The sequence below is a fragment of the Psammomys obesus genome, unplaced genomic scaffold, assembly GCF_907164565.1.
Source record: "Psammomys obesus unplaced genomic scaffold, mPsaObe1.curated_primary_1811, whole genome shotgun sequence".
Classification (NCBI taxonomy): domain Eukaryota; kingdom Metazoa; phylum Chordata; class Mammalia; order Rodentia; family Muridae; genus Psammomys; species Psammomys obesus.
Window position 1 is genome coordinate 3835235 of NW_026586383.1, and position 16760 is coordinate 3851994.

Consider the following 16760-nt stretch of genomic DNA (forward strand, 5'->3'; position numbering starts at 1 on the left):
AGCAATGCTTGGTGCCAAGCCTGACGTGGTAGGAGAGGAGAACCAACTCCCATGACTTGTCTGCCGAGCTCCACACATCAGCCATGGCAAGCGTGCATGCCCACAAATAAGGGGTGAGGAGAGGAGAGGGAGGGAAGGAGCAGGAGCGTGAGATAGACAGTGAGAGGAAGCGAGTGTGTGAGCGAGCGAGCGTTTGTCTGTGGTCACAGCCAATGTTCTAAACACGCCTAAGGCTAAGCTTGCAGTTCAGTGAGGCTGTGTATTAAATGCAATTGCAGGAGGTTACTTTTATGTGTCTGGGTATGTGTCATGAGTGCAGTGCCCGTGGAGGCCACAAGGGGGGCCTGGATCCCCTGGAGTTACATAGGTTCTGGGCGACCTGACACTGGCGCTGGGAAGTCCGCAAGAGCAGCAGGTTCTCTCAACCCCCGAGCCATCTCCCCGCCTCCTAAGACAGGGTTAGAGAACGGGAGCTCCGCACCTGCACAACATCTGCACATCATAGGATGGAGTACTGCTCATGCGCAGAAAGGAACGAGCTGCCGGTGTCTACAGCAAGGTGAATGACCCCAGGGCAGCTGCCCCGAGTGGCAGGAGCCACACACAGAGGAACGCTCTCCCTCTGATGCTCAGATACATAAGTAATCGATAGTTTTGGCCTCAAACTCACAGCAAACCAGGACGCGCTCTTGGCCTCGAAACAGTGCTTTCTGCTAAATCAGGGTTTCGTTCCACAGTAAGAAGTATTGCATCTGGCGATGATGGTGCGCACCTTTAACCCCAGCACTCCGGATGCAGAGGCCAGCTCTAGGCCAGCCACAAGCATAGCATGGGACCCCAAAACAAGCAAGCAAGCAAGCAAGCAAATAAATGGCCTTTGATAGTCCCCACCAGAAAGGCACACTTGTACATCTATTTTGGCGTCTTCAATGGGACAACTGTTAGATTTTTGTCTGGCGTTATAAGCTATATCAGGCCTGCTTTCCGATACACTAGACTCAGTCCGTTTCACTGACGGACAAAGCTTTTAGGCAGGAAATCTGGCCTGAACTAGCCTTTAGTGTATCAGGAGACCTACACCGTACCAGTGACAGTCTCAGTACGGCGGTTCTGCTCTGGCAGGTCACGGGTGTTGACCACAGTCATGCTGCGTGACCTATATTTGCCCCCTTTCCCCCACCCAATAAAGCCGGCTCTACTCTCTGCTGTATGTTTGCTTTAAAAACCCTCACGGAGGCTCACTGTGGTGTGGATCTCTGTGAGTTCAAGGCCATTCTGGTCTACATAGTAGGTTCCAGGGCAGCCAGAGCTAAATAATAGAGAGACCCTGTTTAAATATATATATATATATATATATATATCGTTTGTGGGATGGAGGGATGGCTCGGCAGGTAACAAAGGCCTGAGGTGGCAGTTAGCCTCATTCGTCAGCTGCAGATAAACCTAGAGTCACCAGGAGGAGGGGACCTCAGCTGGAGAATGGCTTCAGTCACTTGTGGCCAGATCTGTGAGGCGTTCTCTTAACTGCCCAGCCCACCGTGGGCGACACAATCCCTGAGCTGGTGGCCTTGGCCGTGTAAGAACAGAAGCTAGGCCAGCTAGTAAGCTTTAAGCTCTCATGTTGGCTTCCCTCGATGACGGACTGTGACCTGTAAGCCAAAGAAACCCTTTCACCCTCCAACAAACCTCGGCTCCCTGGCAGGAAGGGGGTGTGCAGAGTTACACACTATTGATCGCTGTAATCAAAGTAATGTTTTAGTCCCGTCCCACCATGAGGGAGCAAAATGCTATCAAAACTCTATGCCATAAAGGCATTTCTGAAAGAACTGTTTTGTGTGAGTAGTCTTTTCTAAGGAGCTAGGATGATGGGAGAGTGAAGAGCGGGGCAGAGGAGAGCGAGCAAGCACAATTCCCAGTGCTGATCTCCTGCACACCCCTGACTGCCCCACTGACATCAGGAGAGAGAGTTCACGCCGGGCAGGTGAAGCCGCTTGTCCAGGCGGTTCCGCTCAGGACACTGGGGTGTTCTTCCAAAGGCGTGGCTCTAGTTAGGCGAAAAGCCACAGAAAGGGCCAGAGCACAGCCTAGAACCAGCTTGCTTTGCTTTTTCTGGCGTCAACCATCAGCTGCTGTGACCTAGCAGCCACTGCGGCTGTCACTCACTTCAAGGAGGAGTCCCCGACGCCGATGCAGCCACGCAAGCTGAGCTTTCTCAGGAAGCCGCCGCACCTCTTGGAGATGTTTTCCACGACTCGGCCCTGGAACGGAGGAAGGTGGGAAACGGTCATGTTTTCCTGTTGCCCACGCACCAGCGGACGCTGCACTGTAAACGCTGTTTCCGAATGCAGCGGGAGGCATGCCCTTCTGCTCTCCAGAGGCCAGCCGCAGCCTCTGGGGACTGTCTTCCGCCTGTGCGGCCAAGAATCTCGGAGAGCCCTGCTGCCCTTGGAAGGGCGCGGACACACCCTCCTCATGGCTGTGGAAGCCACCGGGGGAATGAAATAACGCTGCTGACGAAGGAACTCAATCTTCTTAACGTGCGCGTTTCATGCGTGCTTGTGGCAGGCAGTTATGTTAGCCATAGAGACCCGTAAATGCTGAATTTGCTGCGACACAAGGCAGCAGGCACGCTGCCTGGCTTGCACCTCAGCTGGACTGCAGGGCTGAACTTTGACACTGATAATAGCCATTACGCTTTCTTGAGGATTACCTGAGCTAATTAATCTATTTTAATTTATGTGTACGTGTGTGGGTACCCACAAAGGCCAGAAGAGAGCGCTGGCTCCCCTGGAGACCAAGCTTGCAGGGGCGCGTAAGCCTCCAGCATGTGTGCTAGGAACTGAACTCGGCCCCCCTAGAAAAGCAGCCAGCGCCTTTAACCCCGAGCCACCTCTCTAACTCAACTTCATTTAAACAAAACCCGAGACAACTGCAAAAAGAACTCTTTGCTGCTAGGGGGGAAGATTAGGAGTTGGACATCTCAGCGTGTAAGCTCCTAACCGCCGAAGCCCGCTGCAATGTTGCTGGCTCTCTCTGATGTGAGGATTTCTTTCTTCACTGGAACAACAGTTCTTATGCCAGAATTTGCACTCAGATCTTTGAGACTCTGTATCATCTGTTTTCATCATGCTCGCCCCTCCCCCCTGCTCCTCCCAGCTCCGCTCTGCCTTACCCTCCCAGCTTTGCGGGTTGATTTGTCTTTCACCCATTGAGTCCAGCTTGTGCTGCCTATGCCTGTGCTCTTGAACGTGTGCCATTCCACTGGAACACAACCGGCAACCGGCTTACCAGGGGAATTATTCTTTTTTTCTTTTTGTTTTGTTTGGTTTTTTGTTTGTTTGTTTGTTTGTTTGAGACAGTGTTTTTTTTCTCTGGGTAGCCCTGGCTGTCCTGGACTCACTTTGTAGACCAGACTGGCCTCGAACTCACAGAGCAGAGCTCTGCCTGCCTCTGCCTCCCTGAATGCTGGGACCATAGGTGTGCACCATCACCTCGCCTGGCCCATGGACAATATTCTTAAAGAAAACTGACTCCTCACTCTCCCAACAACTAGGAAGATTGATGAGGAACATCCGATTTCTTTATTTTAATTTGTGATTTATTTATATGTGTATACTTGTAAAAACGCCACATCAGGTGTGTGGGGGTCAGGGGCTGATTTGCAGGAGTCTGTTCTCTTCTTCCACCACACAGGGCCCCAGGACTGAACTCACACAGTCGGGCTTGGCGGCAAGTCCTTTGCCCAGCAAGCCCTCTCCTGGTCTCACGTGTCCAGTCTGAAGGCCTCACCTCAGGGAAGCACGTACTCTCACAAAGTGACGGCGGCCCTAGACTCCCATCACTTGGACACGTTGTTCTGGCGTTTGTATGAAGCCACAGGTATGCAATCTACTTCCCTAATAGGAAGTACACACACTCGGCCTATTTGCTCCTCGGTTTCTTTGGTCTGCTTTTTAAAACTAGTGTATTTACCTCATTGCATGTACATGTATTTGACTGCGAGTTTATGTGCACAGCGTGAGTGTGGGAGCCTTGAAAGGTCAGAGAGGGCATCAGGTCGCCTGGAGCCCGAGTTATAGGTGGTGGTGAGCAACCAGGTGGTATTGGGAACCAAATCTGGGTGCTCTGCAGGAGCAGCCAGCATGCTTGTCCGCTGAGGGTCTCTGCAGCCTGGTGTTGAGAGAACCATGCACGCATGCCACTAATGCCTGGGCATGCTCAGAGCACGTGGGCAGTCCCTGCACTCATGATTGTCGCGTGCCCTGAACACCTGGGCAGTCAGGACTAACTGCTGTGTGTCAGCTCCAGGGACTAGACAGAGGGACCTATGGTCCCTCCTCTATCCTCCAGAGCCTGAGGAGGAACAGGGAGGTGCTCTGCACGCCTGCTTCAGCGGCAGAATGGAGAGACCCTGCCTCAGAGACACGACCACCGACAGCTGTCCCGGTGGGAGAAGGTGCCTGCGCCCAAGCCTGCAGGCCTGAACCGGTCCTCGGCACCTGCTGGGTGGAGGGAGGGAGCAGCTCCTGCAAGCTGCAAGTTGTCCTCTGACCTCCACTTACACCCCTTGGCAAGTGTGCGCGCACACATACACACACACACACACATACACACACGCACCAGATAAACATAATTTAACTGAATGAACTCACCTCCACATCTGTTTGAAAGTTAAAAAGATCTATTCTTTGCCAGTTGCTTCCATCCAGGGCTAAGATGTTCCAGGCCTGGGAGACAGAAGAAAAAGAGGGGGGTGGGTGAGAGGGACACACTGAGAACTGATATGTCATGTCTCTTCTTTCCAAACTTTTATTCTTGGCACATATCAAGTTAAAATAAAATGCAGGATTATCAGACTTATTTGAATAAGACAATCTAACTGTAACAGCTTGTTTGAACCAAGCCCGTCTGTCTCATTGACACCGAGTAACAATCAGGCAAAACTCTACCTTGGAAATCTGTGCACATCGGCATAGAGTTACGATATCCAGAAAGGAGAATATTCTAGAGAGAAAGAGAAAAGGCAAGAGGATGAGACCGTGTCCACATCTTAGGACGGTTAGAACTTGGAAGACAAAATCTAGGGCCTCAGCTGGATACACAGAATGCTCGGGAGCCCGCAGCCAGCAGCTGGCGCGCACCGCCTCCCCAAGGCCGCCTAAACTCGAGTGTCTGTGCGCACCATTCTGTTCTAGTCATGCCACGAATCCTCTCAAAACGGAAGTCACCAGACTCCTGCTCGGAGAACCGGGTGTGGGAAAGTGGACCCCTGTTCGTTCTCCTTGGAGACCAGTTTCCCAGGTGCGGAGGCGGGTAGCCCACTCCCTGCCGTGTAACCTGTCTAACGCGCGGTGCCAGCTCCTGCTGTGGCCTCCCCAACGGGACACTGGAGCCTCGAGTAACGTGTTTCAAAAGGTGTGACAGCCCATTCGGTAGGTGACCGTTCACGCGGCAAAGGGCTCCCCCTCCTTAAGTGGGTTCTCCCGGGCACCAGAAGCTGCGGGAGATGAGGAATGCTGGAGTGGAGCAGAGGCACTGACTGCGGCCTGCTGACCTCGCAGGGGTTTAGAGGAAGGTGGCCACGGGCGTGGCAGGGTCTCCAGTCCCTCTGACTCCGGGTGTCAGAGCAGGTTCGCTGTGTGAGCACGGCGGTGCAGGAGGGTGGGAGTGCTGAGGGCAGGCCCAACGCTGTGTGGTGAAAAGGAGAGGTGCGCGCTCGTGAGGAAGGCGGCAGGGGGAGGTGCCAGACGCACATCCGTACGGTTCCCAGCAGCCTTCAGGGGAACAGCTGGTGTGGAGCCAGGATTCCCTGGGCTCGGGACGGACCACACGAGCTGCACTACCAGGGTGGACCCACAGAATACCGGGGGACTACAGGTGACAGACGCCCTCGGTGAACACAAGGGACGGAAGCCTGTGGCTGTCCTGGCCTTAACACATGATCTAAGTGCAGAAGACGCCGGCGGCGGAAATGTGTGCTGACACACCCATTTCTCCTCCTTTTGTGTGGATTATTAGGGAATTTCACATAATGCACTCTGATCTCACTCCCTTCCCGGTCCTCCCGGGTCCACCCCCTGACCCTTGTGACCTCCTCCCAGAAGAAAGAAGAAAAAGAAAAAAAACAAGACCAAATCCATTTTGTGTGTCATATTCTCACTGGTGTGGGGTCAAACTCCTGGGGTCCGGCCCCTTAGAGGAAACTGAGTCCTTGCCCACCAGACCCCTACCAGAAGCCATCAACCGTGAAGAGAAACTCTCCAGCGTCCTCATCACAGTTTTTAAGAATTCTCAAGCTGGGTGGTGGTGGCCCACACCTTCGATCCCGGCACTTGGGAGGCAGAGGCGGGCAGATCTCTGTGAGTCCAAGGCCAGCCTGGTCTTCAAAGGCTTCCTGTCTGGACTGTTTCTTGGGGTGGGGGTGGGGTGGGGGGCAGAGGTTGTCACGGAAGCCGTCTCCGTCTTTCTTTTCCGGCTGGGAGGCTGCAGTCATCGGCAGCGCCGCAGGAGGGCTATTCCTCTACCTCAGGGCCGCTGCACCGCTAGGCGCTAGGCGACCTCTATCGGAGTTTATCCTGCTCGCCCCGCAGGCCCCCTGCCTCAAAAGCCATGTCGCTAGCCCACAGGCGGCCCCGCAAACTACCCCCGGACACATTTCGTGCTGGCAGTGCAAAGGCGTGTGATACAGATAAACGGGTCGGCTGGGGTCCGCTTGAGCACCCTCGGGGACCCACCCCGGAGAGTCAAAGTCCCTGTCTGTCAGCGACACGGCACCCCTGAAGACAAGGACAGCCAGCCTCTCACAGCGCAGCGTGCCACCACAGGCTGCACCTTAGTCACTTGTCACAGCCACACCCACACCGGGAGAGGACTACGGTGAGGTTTCAGAGCCAGGCTGGGTGGCCAGGCGCAGGGGTGAAGAGGGCGGAGCTGCAGTCTGAGCCCACCAGCCCGAGAGCCCACGCACACTGCCGGGAAAGGCTGACGCCTGCTGGCTTCCTTGAGGCTCAGCTGCCCACGGGGTGGAGTTCTCCTTCAGTGAGCGTGCTGTTTGGAAAAATCTAGACCCGCACGCAGTGAAACAAGAGCTCTGTAGACTGAACCGGGGGGGAACCAAGTGGGCCAGAATGCTGACCGCCCAGGTTTACGGTCACTGAGCGGGAAAGTGCATCGTGGGGGTGGGGGCGGGGGCCACATCATTCTCCCCACGCACATCTTTACCCAGAATGCAACTTTTGTTTGATGGTGGCTGTGCCGGCTCAGTGCCTCAAGCCAAGCTTGTCCTTCCCCCCACGGATGCACTCACTCTGTGGACCAGAAGAGACCCTTTCAGCCCAGGTTGCCTTAGTTGGAGTTTTTGATCGCAGCAACAGGGAATGACACAAATCTACTTGTAGATAGATAGCTGCTCCATCGGTCCTGTCCTGCACCCTGAGAGCCCAAATTCACTATGGAGCTCTGTCCTATGTTCTGAAGTCCCATCGTGCAAATTCTTTATCCTTGTTCTTCAGTGGGTCCATCCTCATTATTCTTGACCCTCTGAATTTCCATTTACACTCTAGAATCATGTCAATTTGCATAAGAACAATTTCTGAAACGTTTACTGGCATTACACAGAATTTGTAGGAAACTTGGACAGAATCAAATGTTTTAGAGTATTGGGGGAGAAAAAAATCTATACACACAAAACTACACACACTACCTCAGAAGGCATCCACTAAGGTAAAGCACACTTTCCATTTTCTGGCACTCATCTTACTCTGCCGTTCGCTCCCGGAGACTTAACTAATCTTTCTGGGCAAGAAATCCTGTTAGCACTGTGTCTGTGGTGAATCTTCCTCAGCTTGAAGTTACTTGAAAAGGGTTATTTTAAAATAAAATGTATTATTTGTGCCTGTACGTGCATGCACGCATGTGTGTGTATGTGTGTATATGTGTGTATGTGTGTATATGTGTGTGCGTGTGTGTGTGAGCAAACCACAGAACACACATGGAGGTCAGAGGACAATTTGGAAAACCGGTTCTGTCCTCCCACCAAGGATCCTGGCATTGAATTCAAGTCACCGGGCTTGTACAAGTGTTTTCCTGCTGTGCCACCTCACCAGCACTGGGTTAATTTTAACAATTATTACTGTGGTACATAGGGTGTCCAGGAAGATAGGTGTGGTGAGCCACAGAATACACGCAGAGATCGGAGAGTAACTTTATGGAGTTGGGTCTCTCCTTCTTCTTAAATGGGCCCAGGCTTTGTGTTTTGTCTTTGTTGGGGCTTTTTTTTTTTTTTTTTTTTTTTTTTGAGACAGGTTCTCTCGACCTAGTCCCGACAGTCCTAGGATTCACTATGAAGGCCGAACTCAAAGCCATCCACCTACCTCTCTGCCTCCTGAGCACTCAAATTAAAGGTGTGCACCACCATGCCTGGCTCCAGGCTTTTTGTTGTTTGTTTGTTTTTTGACACAGGGTTTCTCTGTATAGCCCTGGCTGTCCTGGACTCAACTTGTAGACCAGGCTGGCCTGTATCACACAGAGATCCATCTGCCTCTGCCTGCTGAGGGCTGGGATTTAAAGGTGTGCGCCACCACACTGGGCCAGCCTTTTCTTTTTTAAAATGAACACACGGGCTGTATAGTTTTAGGACAGGAGAACTTTCTTTCAGGACTTTAAAACTTCTTTCCTTTTGAACCACTGTAGATGAGACCACTGGGCGTGCTCTTAACCCTGCTCTCCCACAGCACAGCCCCACGTTTTTAGCCTCCAGGGCTACGCTACCTCGCATTACTCTCCCTGAGGTCAAAAAATTCACTAGCAGTTCCAGGCTGTCCCTGTCACTGCTGCCCTGGTCACCCTCTCCCCACGCCCCTGCTCTCTAATTCCTCCACACACAGTAATTGGCCACATTTTCTTTCTTCTAAGACCGATACTTGGCCAGGTGTGGTGGCGAATACCTTTGATCCCAGAACTTGGGAGGCAGAGGCAGGAGGATCCCTGTGAGTTTGAGGTCAGCCTGGTCTGCAGAGCAAGTTCCAGGGCAGCCAGGGCTACATAGGAAGACCCTGCCTCACAACAAAACCAAACCAAAAATGCTGCTACTAGACAATGCTCACTGAAGACTCACCCTCCGTTTCTTACTTCCTGGTCAGCATTCTGAGGTCAAAGGTGTTAAAGTCCATCTTTGACAGTTTTCAGAAACATCAGCCCTGACACTCGCAAGAGAGGCTTTAACGGGATGAGGTAAAATCGTGTAACATAAAATCAAACACTTAAATCGCACAGCGCAGCAACTACTGGTGTTGCACCGTCAGCTCTGAGATCGAGTTTGAAAACAGTCTCATTGCCCAAGTGGAACGCCACATTCTGTAGCCAGCCACGTCCCTGAACCCCTGGCGAAAACTGTGTGCTTCCGGCTGCAAGGTGCCTCTCCGATCCTTCAGGGAAATGGACTTAGCAGACCTCCAGGTCATGGCTTCCTTCCCTACAGTGTCTTCACACTCACCCACACTGGCACACACCGGTACTTCTCCTCTTTGTATGTTTATGTCTCGCTTTGTTTGGTCGGTCATCTGGTGACGGACATCTGTGGTTCCTCATTTTGGCTCTTGTGAGCAATTCTGCTACAAATATTTGTGTTCATGTATTTGTTGGCACTTCCAATTGTTTTGATCACATACTTTGGCTCTCCTGCAGCTTCAGTTTTTAGGTGGCTAACTATGGTCTGAAAATATTAAATGCAAAAATTCCAGAAGTAAGCAATTTTTAAATTGGGGGGGGGGGGGTGTTGTTTTGTTTTGTTTTTTGAGAGAAGGCCTCACCATGTGGACCAAGCTGGCCTTAAAGCTCACAGAGATCTGCCTCTGCCTTGTCAGCGCTGGGTGAATTCATGTGCCACCATACCCGGCTCCAGTTCCCATGGCCTTCTTACTGTGTACTGTTAGGTTTTACCACGAGCCATTGTGATCTCCTGGGCTCCTTTGGAGCTTCAGCTTTAGCTGCGTAGGAGAGAACACAGCGCCGGGAGAAATGGAGCCCGCCTTGCCAGGTCACTAGGCTGCTGGGATGCCCAGGGCTGTGGTGTCGGAGAGAGGAATGAGCACCTGTGATTACTTTGTGTTTCTCTTTGAAGAGTTGCCAGTTGGCTACACCATTACGAAAAGGACTTCGTTATCACTGTTGTGTCTTCATCTTAGAATAACTAGCTCAGGAAAACAGTTGGAGGCTTCTCCTCCTGTGGGCGCGGGGAGTAGACCCCACTACCTTCCTATTGGCACTGCTGCGGCGGCCCTGCAGCTGGCTACTGCTGACTATTTCCTGGAGTGGGGATCACTCTACAGGTTTGGTTAGGACTTTTGAGATGGCTCAGCTGCCACACCCAAAGGGCAGAGGTCCAACCCCAGAGCCTACAGGATGGATGGAATCAACTTCACCAGTTGTCCTCTGCGCTGGACAGTTTTATGTCAATTTGATACCAACTGGAGTCATCGAAGGGGAGAGAGCTTTAACTAAGAAAATGCCTCCAGATGACTGGGCTGTACGCAAGCCTGTGGGCCATTTTCCTAATTATGGTTCATGGGGGAGGGCCCAGCCCATTGTGGGTGATGTCTCAGCTGGCCGGCGGACCTGAGGTCTATAGGAAAAGCAGGCCGAGGGGCTGGAGAGATGGCTCAGTAGTTAAGAGCACTGACTGCTCTTTTGGAGGACCTGGGTTCAACTCTCAGCATGCACACGGCTACACACAACCGTCTGTAACTCCTGTTCGCTCACCCTCTGACACCCTCACCCAGACATACATGCAGGCAAAACATCAATGTATATAAGATGCCAATAAACACAATTTTTAAATGGGCTTTAAAAGAGTGCCTATGGAGCAGCCAGTAAGCAGCACCCTGCATGGCCTCTGCATCAGCTCCTGCCTCCAGGTCCCTGCCTGCGTTTGCGCACTCACCGCCTTCAGTGATGAACTGTGAGTGAAATAAGCCCTTTCCTCCCCAAATTGCTTTTGGTCATGGCGTCTCCTCACAGCAACAGCGACTCTACCTAACTAAGATGTCCTCTGACTCCAACATGCACGGCCCAACCAACACACATACACACAAAGGAAACAAGGGCCGGAGAGCCGGCGAGGCTGTTAAGAGCACTGGCTGCTCTTCCAGAGGATGGAGGCTCAGTTCCCAGGACTTGGATCAGGCAGCCTCTTCTGGTACACATATGCACATCCACTCACACATACACGTAAATAAATGTTTCGAAACAAAAATAAACAAAACCTAATAAAATGAGGCTTCTTGTGTTGAAGTTCTGCCATTTGATTGTAATTATGTAGGTTTGAATTTACCCTACCTGATCCTGTTTGTAACTGATGTTCTTCGATACATGGAAGATTCACACCTGTAATCCATTCTAAAAACCAGCTCAAGCCACTTTAAATCTCCCTGTTCTTTGTGTACGATTCTCTTTAGAGCTCGGGATCTGCCTTCAGGTCCCTCAAAAGCGGTTCAGTGTTTCTGTGATTGTGTCTCGTGTGCTGATCTCTGCTTGCCGGGTTTCTAGCTCCCTGGACCTACCCTATGCCAGGACTTACTCCACCTTACAGTGGATCTTTTTCTTACATAACTTTGAAAGCTTCTCGGGACTGCATTTTTATATGGCTCCTGAGGAGCAGAAGGCTCAAATGTTCGAGAAATTCCCTCTTAAGCTGTTTACACCCGGCTCTCCCACACAGTTGCATGAATCAAGGTAACACATTTTTTTGTTTTGTTTTGTTTTTTTAAATTACTTTATTTACATTTGTATTTGCCCTCATACATATCTGTGCAAGGCTGTCAGATCCCCTTGAACTGGAGTTACAGACAGTCGTGAACTGCCATATGGTTGCTGGGATTTGAACCTGGGTCCTTTGGAAGAGCAGCTAGTGCTCTTAACCACTGAGCCATCTCTCCAGCCCCCAAGTTAACACATTTCTAAGCACACAATTTCTGAGACTCCCCACCCCTTATTTGGAAGCAGATTTATCTTGTTTGTTTTGTTCTGCAATAGGTAGGGCAGGCTAACCTCCTGCCTCAGCCTCCCAAGCACTGGGATTCACCACTGTGCCTGGCTGGGCCCATCAGGACGAACTGCTCCCTCCTTCACCCAGAGCGCTGAGCAAAAGGTATGTTTGCTGGCACTTTCTTCCCTTTGCAGGTATCTTCCACTGTGAATGGACTTTTAGGCTTCTGCTCACTCACTCATCATGTGGACATGCTCAGGAGCTCGTCTCTCCCTTCTCCTTGGGGGCGTTGGGATACAGCCCCACCGTTTCAGACAGCTGGAACCCAGCTCGCCAGCCATCCAGTTTTGAGCATCCCAATATGACTCACTCCCTTGAACTAAATATTTACTAATAATATTTATTCCCTTGAACTAAATATTTCAGTTTTACTTTGTTAAATGATCTATTATTTTTATTTCATTGCATTGGCATTTTGCTTGCATGTCTGTCTGTCTGTGTGAGGGTATTGGATCCCCGGGAACAGGAGTTACAGACAGTTGTGAGCTGCCATATGGGTGCTGGGAATTGAACCTGGGTCCTCTGGATGAGCAGCCAGGGCTCTTAACCTCTGAGTCATCTCTGCAGCCCATTGTTTTATGTGTTTGTTTGTTTTAAGTTTGTTTTCAGTGTGTCTTAGTCAGGGTTTCCATTACTATGATGAGACACCATGACCAAAAAGCAAGCTGGGGAAGAAAGGATCTGTTAAGCTTACAGTCTACATCGCTGCTCACCGTTGAAGGAAATCAGGACAGGAACTTAAACACAGCTGGAACCTGGAGGCAGGAGCTCATGGGGAGTCCATGGAGGGGTGCTGCTTACTGGCTTGCTCCTCATGGCTTGCTCAGCCTGCCTTCTTGTAGAACCCAGGACCACCAGCCCAGGGACGCCCCTCCCCCATCAATTACTAATTACGAAAATGCCTTCTAGGCAGACCTTACGGAAGCAATTTCTCAGTTGAAGTTTTCTCCTTTTGATGACTCTAGCTCTAGCTTGTGTCACGTTGACGTCAGGGTAGCCAACCCACTGTGCATGTTCTCCACATGTGTGCCGAGAGCAGAAGAGACCATTCGAGCCCCGAAACTTCTGCTACGGATGGCTGTGAGGTACCACGTGTGGGAACAAAGCTACGTCCTTTGCAAGAACCGAGCCTCCTCCCAGCCCCATTCACATTATTGTAACTGTTATTTCTTCCTGTGTTTTTACACCAGCCCCAGAACCACGATACAGGATCCAGGCATCCAGCTCCTTCTCGTTCATGACAGAACGGATGCCACACGCCAGCACAGGAGGGTGTCAGCTCTCTGCTATTACAGCAGGGAACTATGGATTCGCCCAGCCACAGTCCAGCTAGACTCGGGGCCTCTGGTGCTGAACGAGCACTGAAGAACGGTGCGTACAGTTGCTGAAAGGTGCACACCGCCAAACATGGGAGCGCTGGGGAGGCAGAGGAAAGCAGAACTCCATGAGTTCAGGGCCAGCCTGGTCTATAGAGTTCCAGGATTGTGAGGATTTGTGGGATCTCTGCCGGACAGAGACCAAAAACAAGCTGCATACTATTGCTTTAAGCCTGTAGAGTGATACGTTTACAGAGGAAAGACCATGAAACTTGACACGTGTACCCTTCAGACTCCAACAGCACTCTTACTACCTGTGGAATACGGATGAAGACACCCTGCTTTTGGGCCTGGTTTGTTTTTTCTTTTCTTCTTTTCTACACAATGAAGAGTAGTCAGGTCTATGTTGCCTCTTCAAGACACTGCTTTGATTATCAAGTGATGGTGGTCAGATTGCGACAGGGCATTCAAGAGACCTTTTCTGGCCGGGCATGGTGATGCACACCTTTAATCCCGAGCACTCAGGGAGGCAGAGCTCTGTGAGTTTGAGGCCAGCCTGGCCTGCATAGAGAACTCCTGGCCGGCACCACACAGTGAAAACCTCTTTCACAACAATGATGATGATGAAACAGAAAGAAAAGAAACCTCATTTTCTAGGGCAAATGTTGAGCTAAATGGATGGTGCATATTAGGGAGCTTTTTTTTTTTTTTAATGAATTAAAAGAACTATGACGATGCTGAAGCTGAAAGGCCAGTTCCTCTCCTAGGAGTTGACTCCTGCACAACACTGTAAGGCAAAGATCTGCCTTGAGAAGAAGTTAAAAGGGGGAGATGGGAGGATCCAGAGTTTAAGGAGCTAGTGAGACTGAGGCCAGCCTGGGCTACCTGAAACCATCTGTCACGAAACAAAAGCAGGGAGTGGCGGGCTGGCTCGGCAGGTCCAAGCCTGACAACCTAAGCACCATCCCCAGGAGTGTGCAAAGGTGGGAAAATGAGGGGCTCGTCCTCCAGCCTCCACAGGCACACTGTAGCACACGCAACACACAAAGGGATAATAAATACCCAAAGGAAAAATTAAGAGCATTATCTTGAGACAAATACATAAAACAATTTTATTTTATTTATTTTTTTTTTTTTTTTGAAGCAAGGTCTCACTATGTAGACCAAGCTGGCCCTTGAACTCACAGAGATCTACCTGCTACTTCCTCACAAATGCTGGGATTAAAGGCCTGTGCTACCAGGTCTAGCTAAAAAGAGAAAAAGAAAAACATAAAAAAGGCCAAAGACAGAAATAAAAAGGATTAGGGAAGAAATGAGAAATAATGAAGACGGGCACAGAATATCCACCTTATAGGTTGCCACACACCCCTGGAGGGGCAGGGGGAGGGGCATGCAAATGACAGGAAAAGCAGAAACGGTGACTTGGAAAACACCCAAAGACACAGACTCACGTATTTATGAGTTTCAGTGTGAGGCCAGAAGAAGGCACGTGGAGCTGCAGTTTATTCTGCCCAGTGTGGGAGCTGGAAACGGAACCCAAGTTCTCTGCAAGAGCAGCAAGTACTATTAACTGCTGAGTTCTCTCAGCCCCTCATGGAAATGTAAAAACTGACTTGAGATGTCTGGAAAGATGGCTTAGAGGTTAAGAGCACTGTCTCCTCTTTCAGAGGTCTTGAGTTCAATTGTCGGCAATCACATGGTGGCTCATAACCGTCTATAATGATATCTGGTGCCCTCTTCTGGCATGAAGCTGTACATGCAGACAGAATATTATATACATAAGAAAAGGAAGAAGGAAGGAAGGAAGGAAGGAAGGAAGGAAGGAAGGAAGGAAGGAAGGGAGGGAGGGAGGGAGGGAGGGAGGGAGGGAGGGAGGAAGAGAAAGAAAGAAAGAAGGAAGGAAGGAAGAAAAGAAAGAAAGAAAGAAAAGAAAAAGAAAGAATTGGCCTGTGCAAGTTAAATGGGGCATTTTTTGACTAATGACTGATGTGGGAGGTCCCAGATCACTGTGGGTGGAGCCACCCCGGGAAGGTGGCCCTGGGTTCTATGAGAAAGCAGAGGCTGAGCAAGCCAGTGAGCAGCACCCCTCCATGGTCCCATGGAGTTCCTGACTCCCAGTTCCTGCCTGCCTGAGTTCTTGCACTGTGGACTACAAACTGTAACATGAAATAAACCCTTTCCTCCCCAAGTTGCTTTTGGTCATGGTGTTCCATCTTTGTAGTGAGAAAAAGACATGCAGGGACTTGGGACAATGTTTCTTCTAAGCCCTTTCTCAGGAAGAGTCTGGAGACAAAGCATCAGAGATCAAAATGCCGACACAGCAACTGGGAAAATGGCTTGAGACAGCCAAAGAAAGAATACAAAACCAGGTACCACATCTTAAGGCGGCACACGAACAGATAAGATTAGGATGCCAAGCCATAAAATCTGGCTCCAAAAAGCAGGAGAGAGGACAACAATGTGGAAAATCCAGGCACTACATTTTCACCTAGTGCAGGCGACAGCAAGCACGTCCACTTGCATAAACAGCATACAACTGATTCCCCAGGGACAGGAACGGCGTGAGCTACCGAGCTATGTGAGAGCAAGGATAGAGAACTTCACTTTTAAAAGAGCTTTATTTTTATTTTTGATTACATGAATGCATACATGTCCCATGTGTGGGTACATGAACGTTCTTGCTGATGGAGGCCAGAAGAGGGCACTGAATCCTCTGGAGCTGGAGCTATGGGTGGTTATGAGCCACCAGACGGGAGCACCAAGAACCAAACTCAATCTCTGAAGGAGCAGCTTGTGCTCTTGGCCACTGGGCCATCTACCAAGCCCAAGAAAATCTTTAATTCATGAGTGAAAGGTAGGTAAAAAAAAGTCAAGCTGTATAAACTTAGTAACAAGGTAGGTGGAAGGAATATGTGAATTAATAACATTAAACATTCCTAAAATGAGCAATTAAAATCACCAGATGGAGGCCAGACAGTGGGAGCACAGGCCTTCGATCCCAGCACTTGTGAGGCAGAGGCAGGGGGATCTTTGTGAGTTCAAGGCCAGCCTGATCTACAGACCAAGTTCCAAGACAAACCAGAGCTACACAGAGAAACTTTGTCTTAAAAAACCTAAATAAGTAAATAAATACAATAAAATAAAATTTCAACTTCTCTGACTAGTTCCAAAATAAGAACAGAAATGTGGGAACCCGACCCCTCAAGAAAAGTGATGGACAGCTGCTCACGAAGCAGTTCATTTCAGAAGATAGCTGACATAGGAGCCTGTGCAGAGCTCACCCAAATGGCCACAACCTCTATGTTCTTAACTGGTATACTGTGAACTGCTGGTCAGTCAGTCAGTCAGTTTGTCTGTGTGTGTGTGTGTGTGTGTGTGTGTGTGTGTGTGTGTGTGTGTGT

The 16760-nt window shown here is 50.3% G+C and overlaps 1 protein-coding gene across 1 annotated transcript in view; it reads right to left on the reverse strand.

Annotated features, from left to right (window-relative positions):
• The window catches only part of Fbxl2 (F-box and leucine rich repeat protein 2), a 40196-nt gene that overhangs the window by 14682 nt on the left and 8754 nt on the right, over nucleotides 1–16760 (reverse strand). The window contains exons 3-5 of the mRNA XM_055601793.1: nucleotides 4950–5004; nucleotides 4653–4727; nucleotides 2164–2258 (exon numbers count right to left, since the gene is read on the reverse strand). Coding sequence (XP_055457768.1) covers nucleotides 2164–2258; nucleotides 4653–4727; nucleotides 4950–5004 — 225 coding nt within the window. The remainder of the gene's footprint in view (nucleotides 1–2163; nucleotides 2259–4652; nucleotides 4728–4949; nucleotides 5005–16760) is intronic.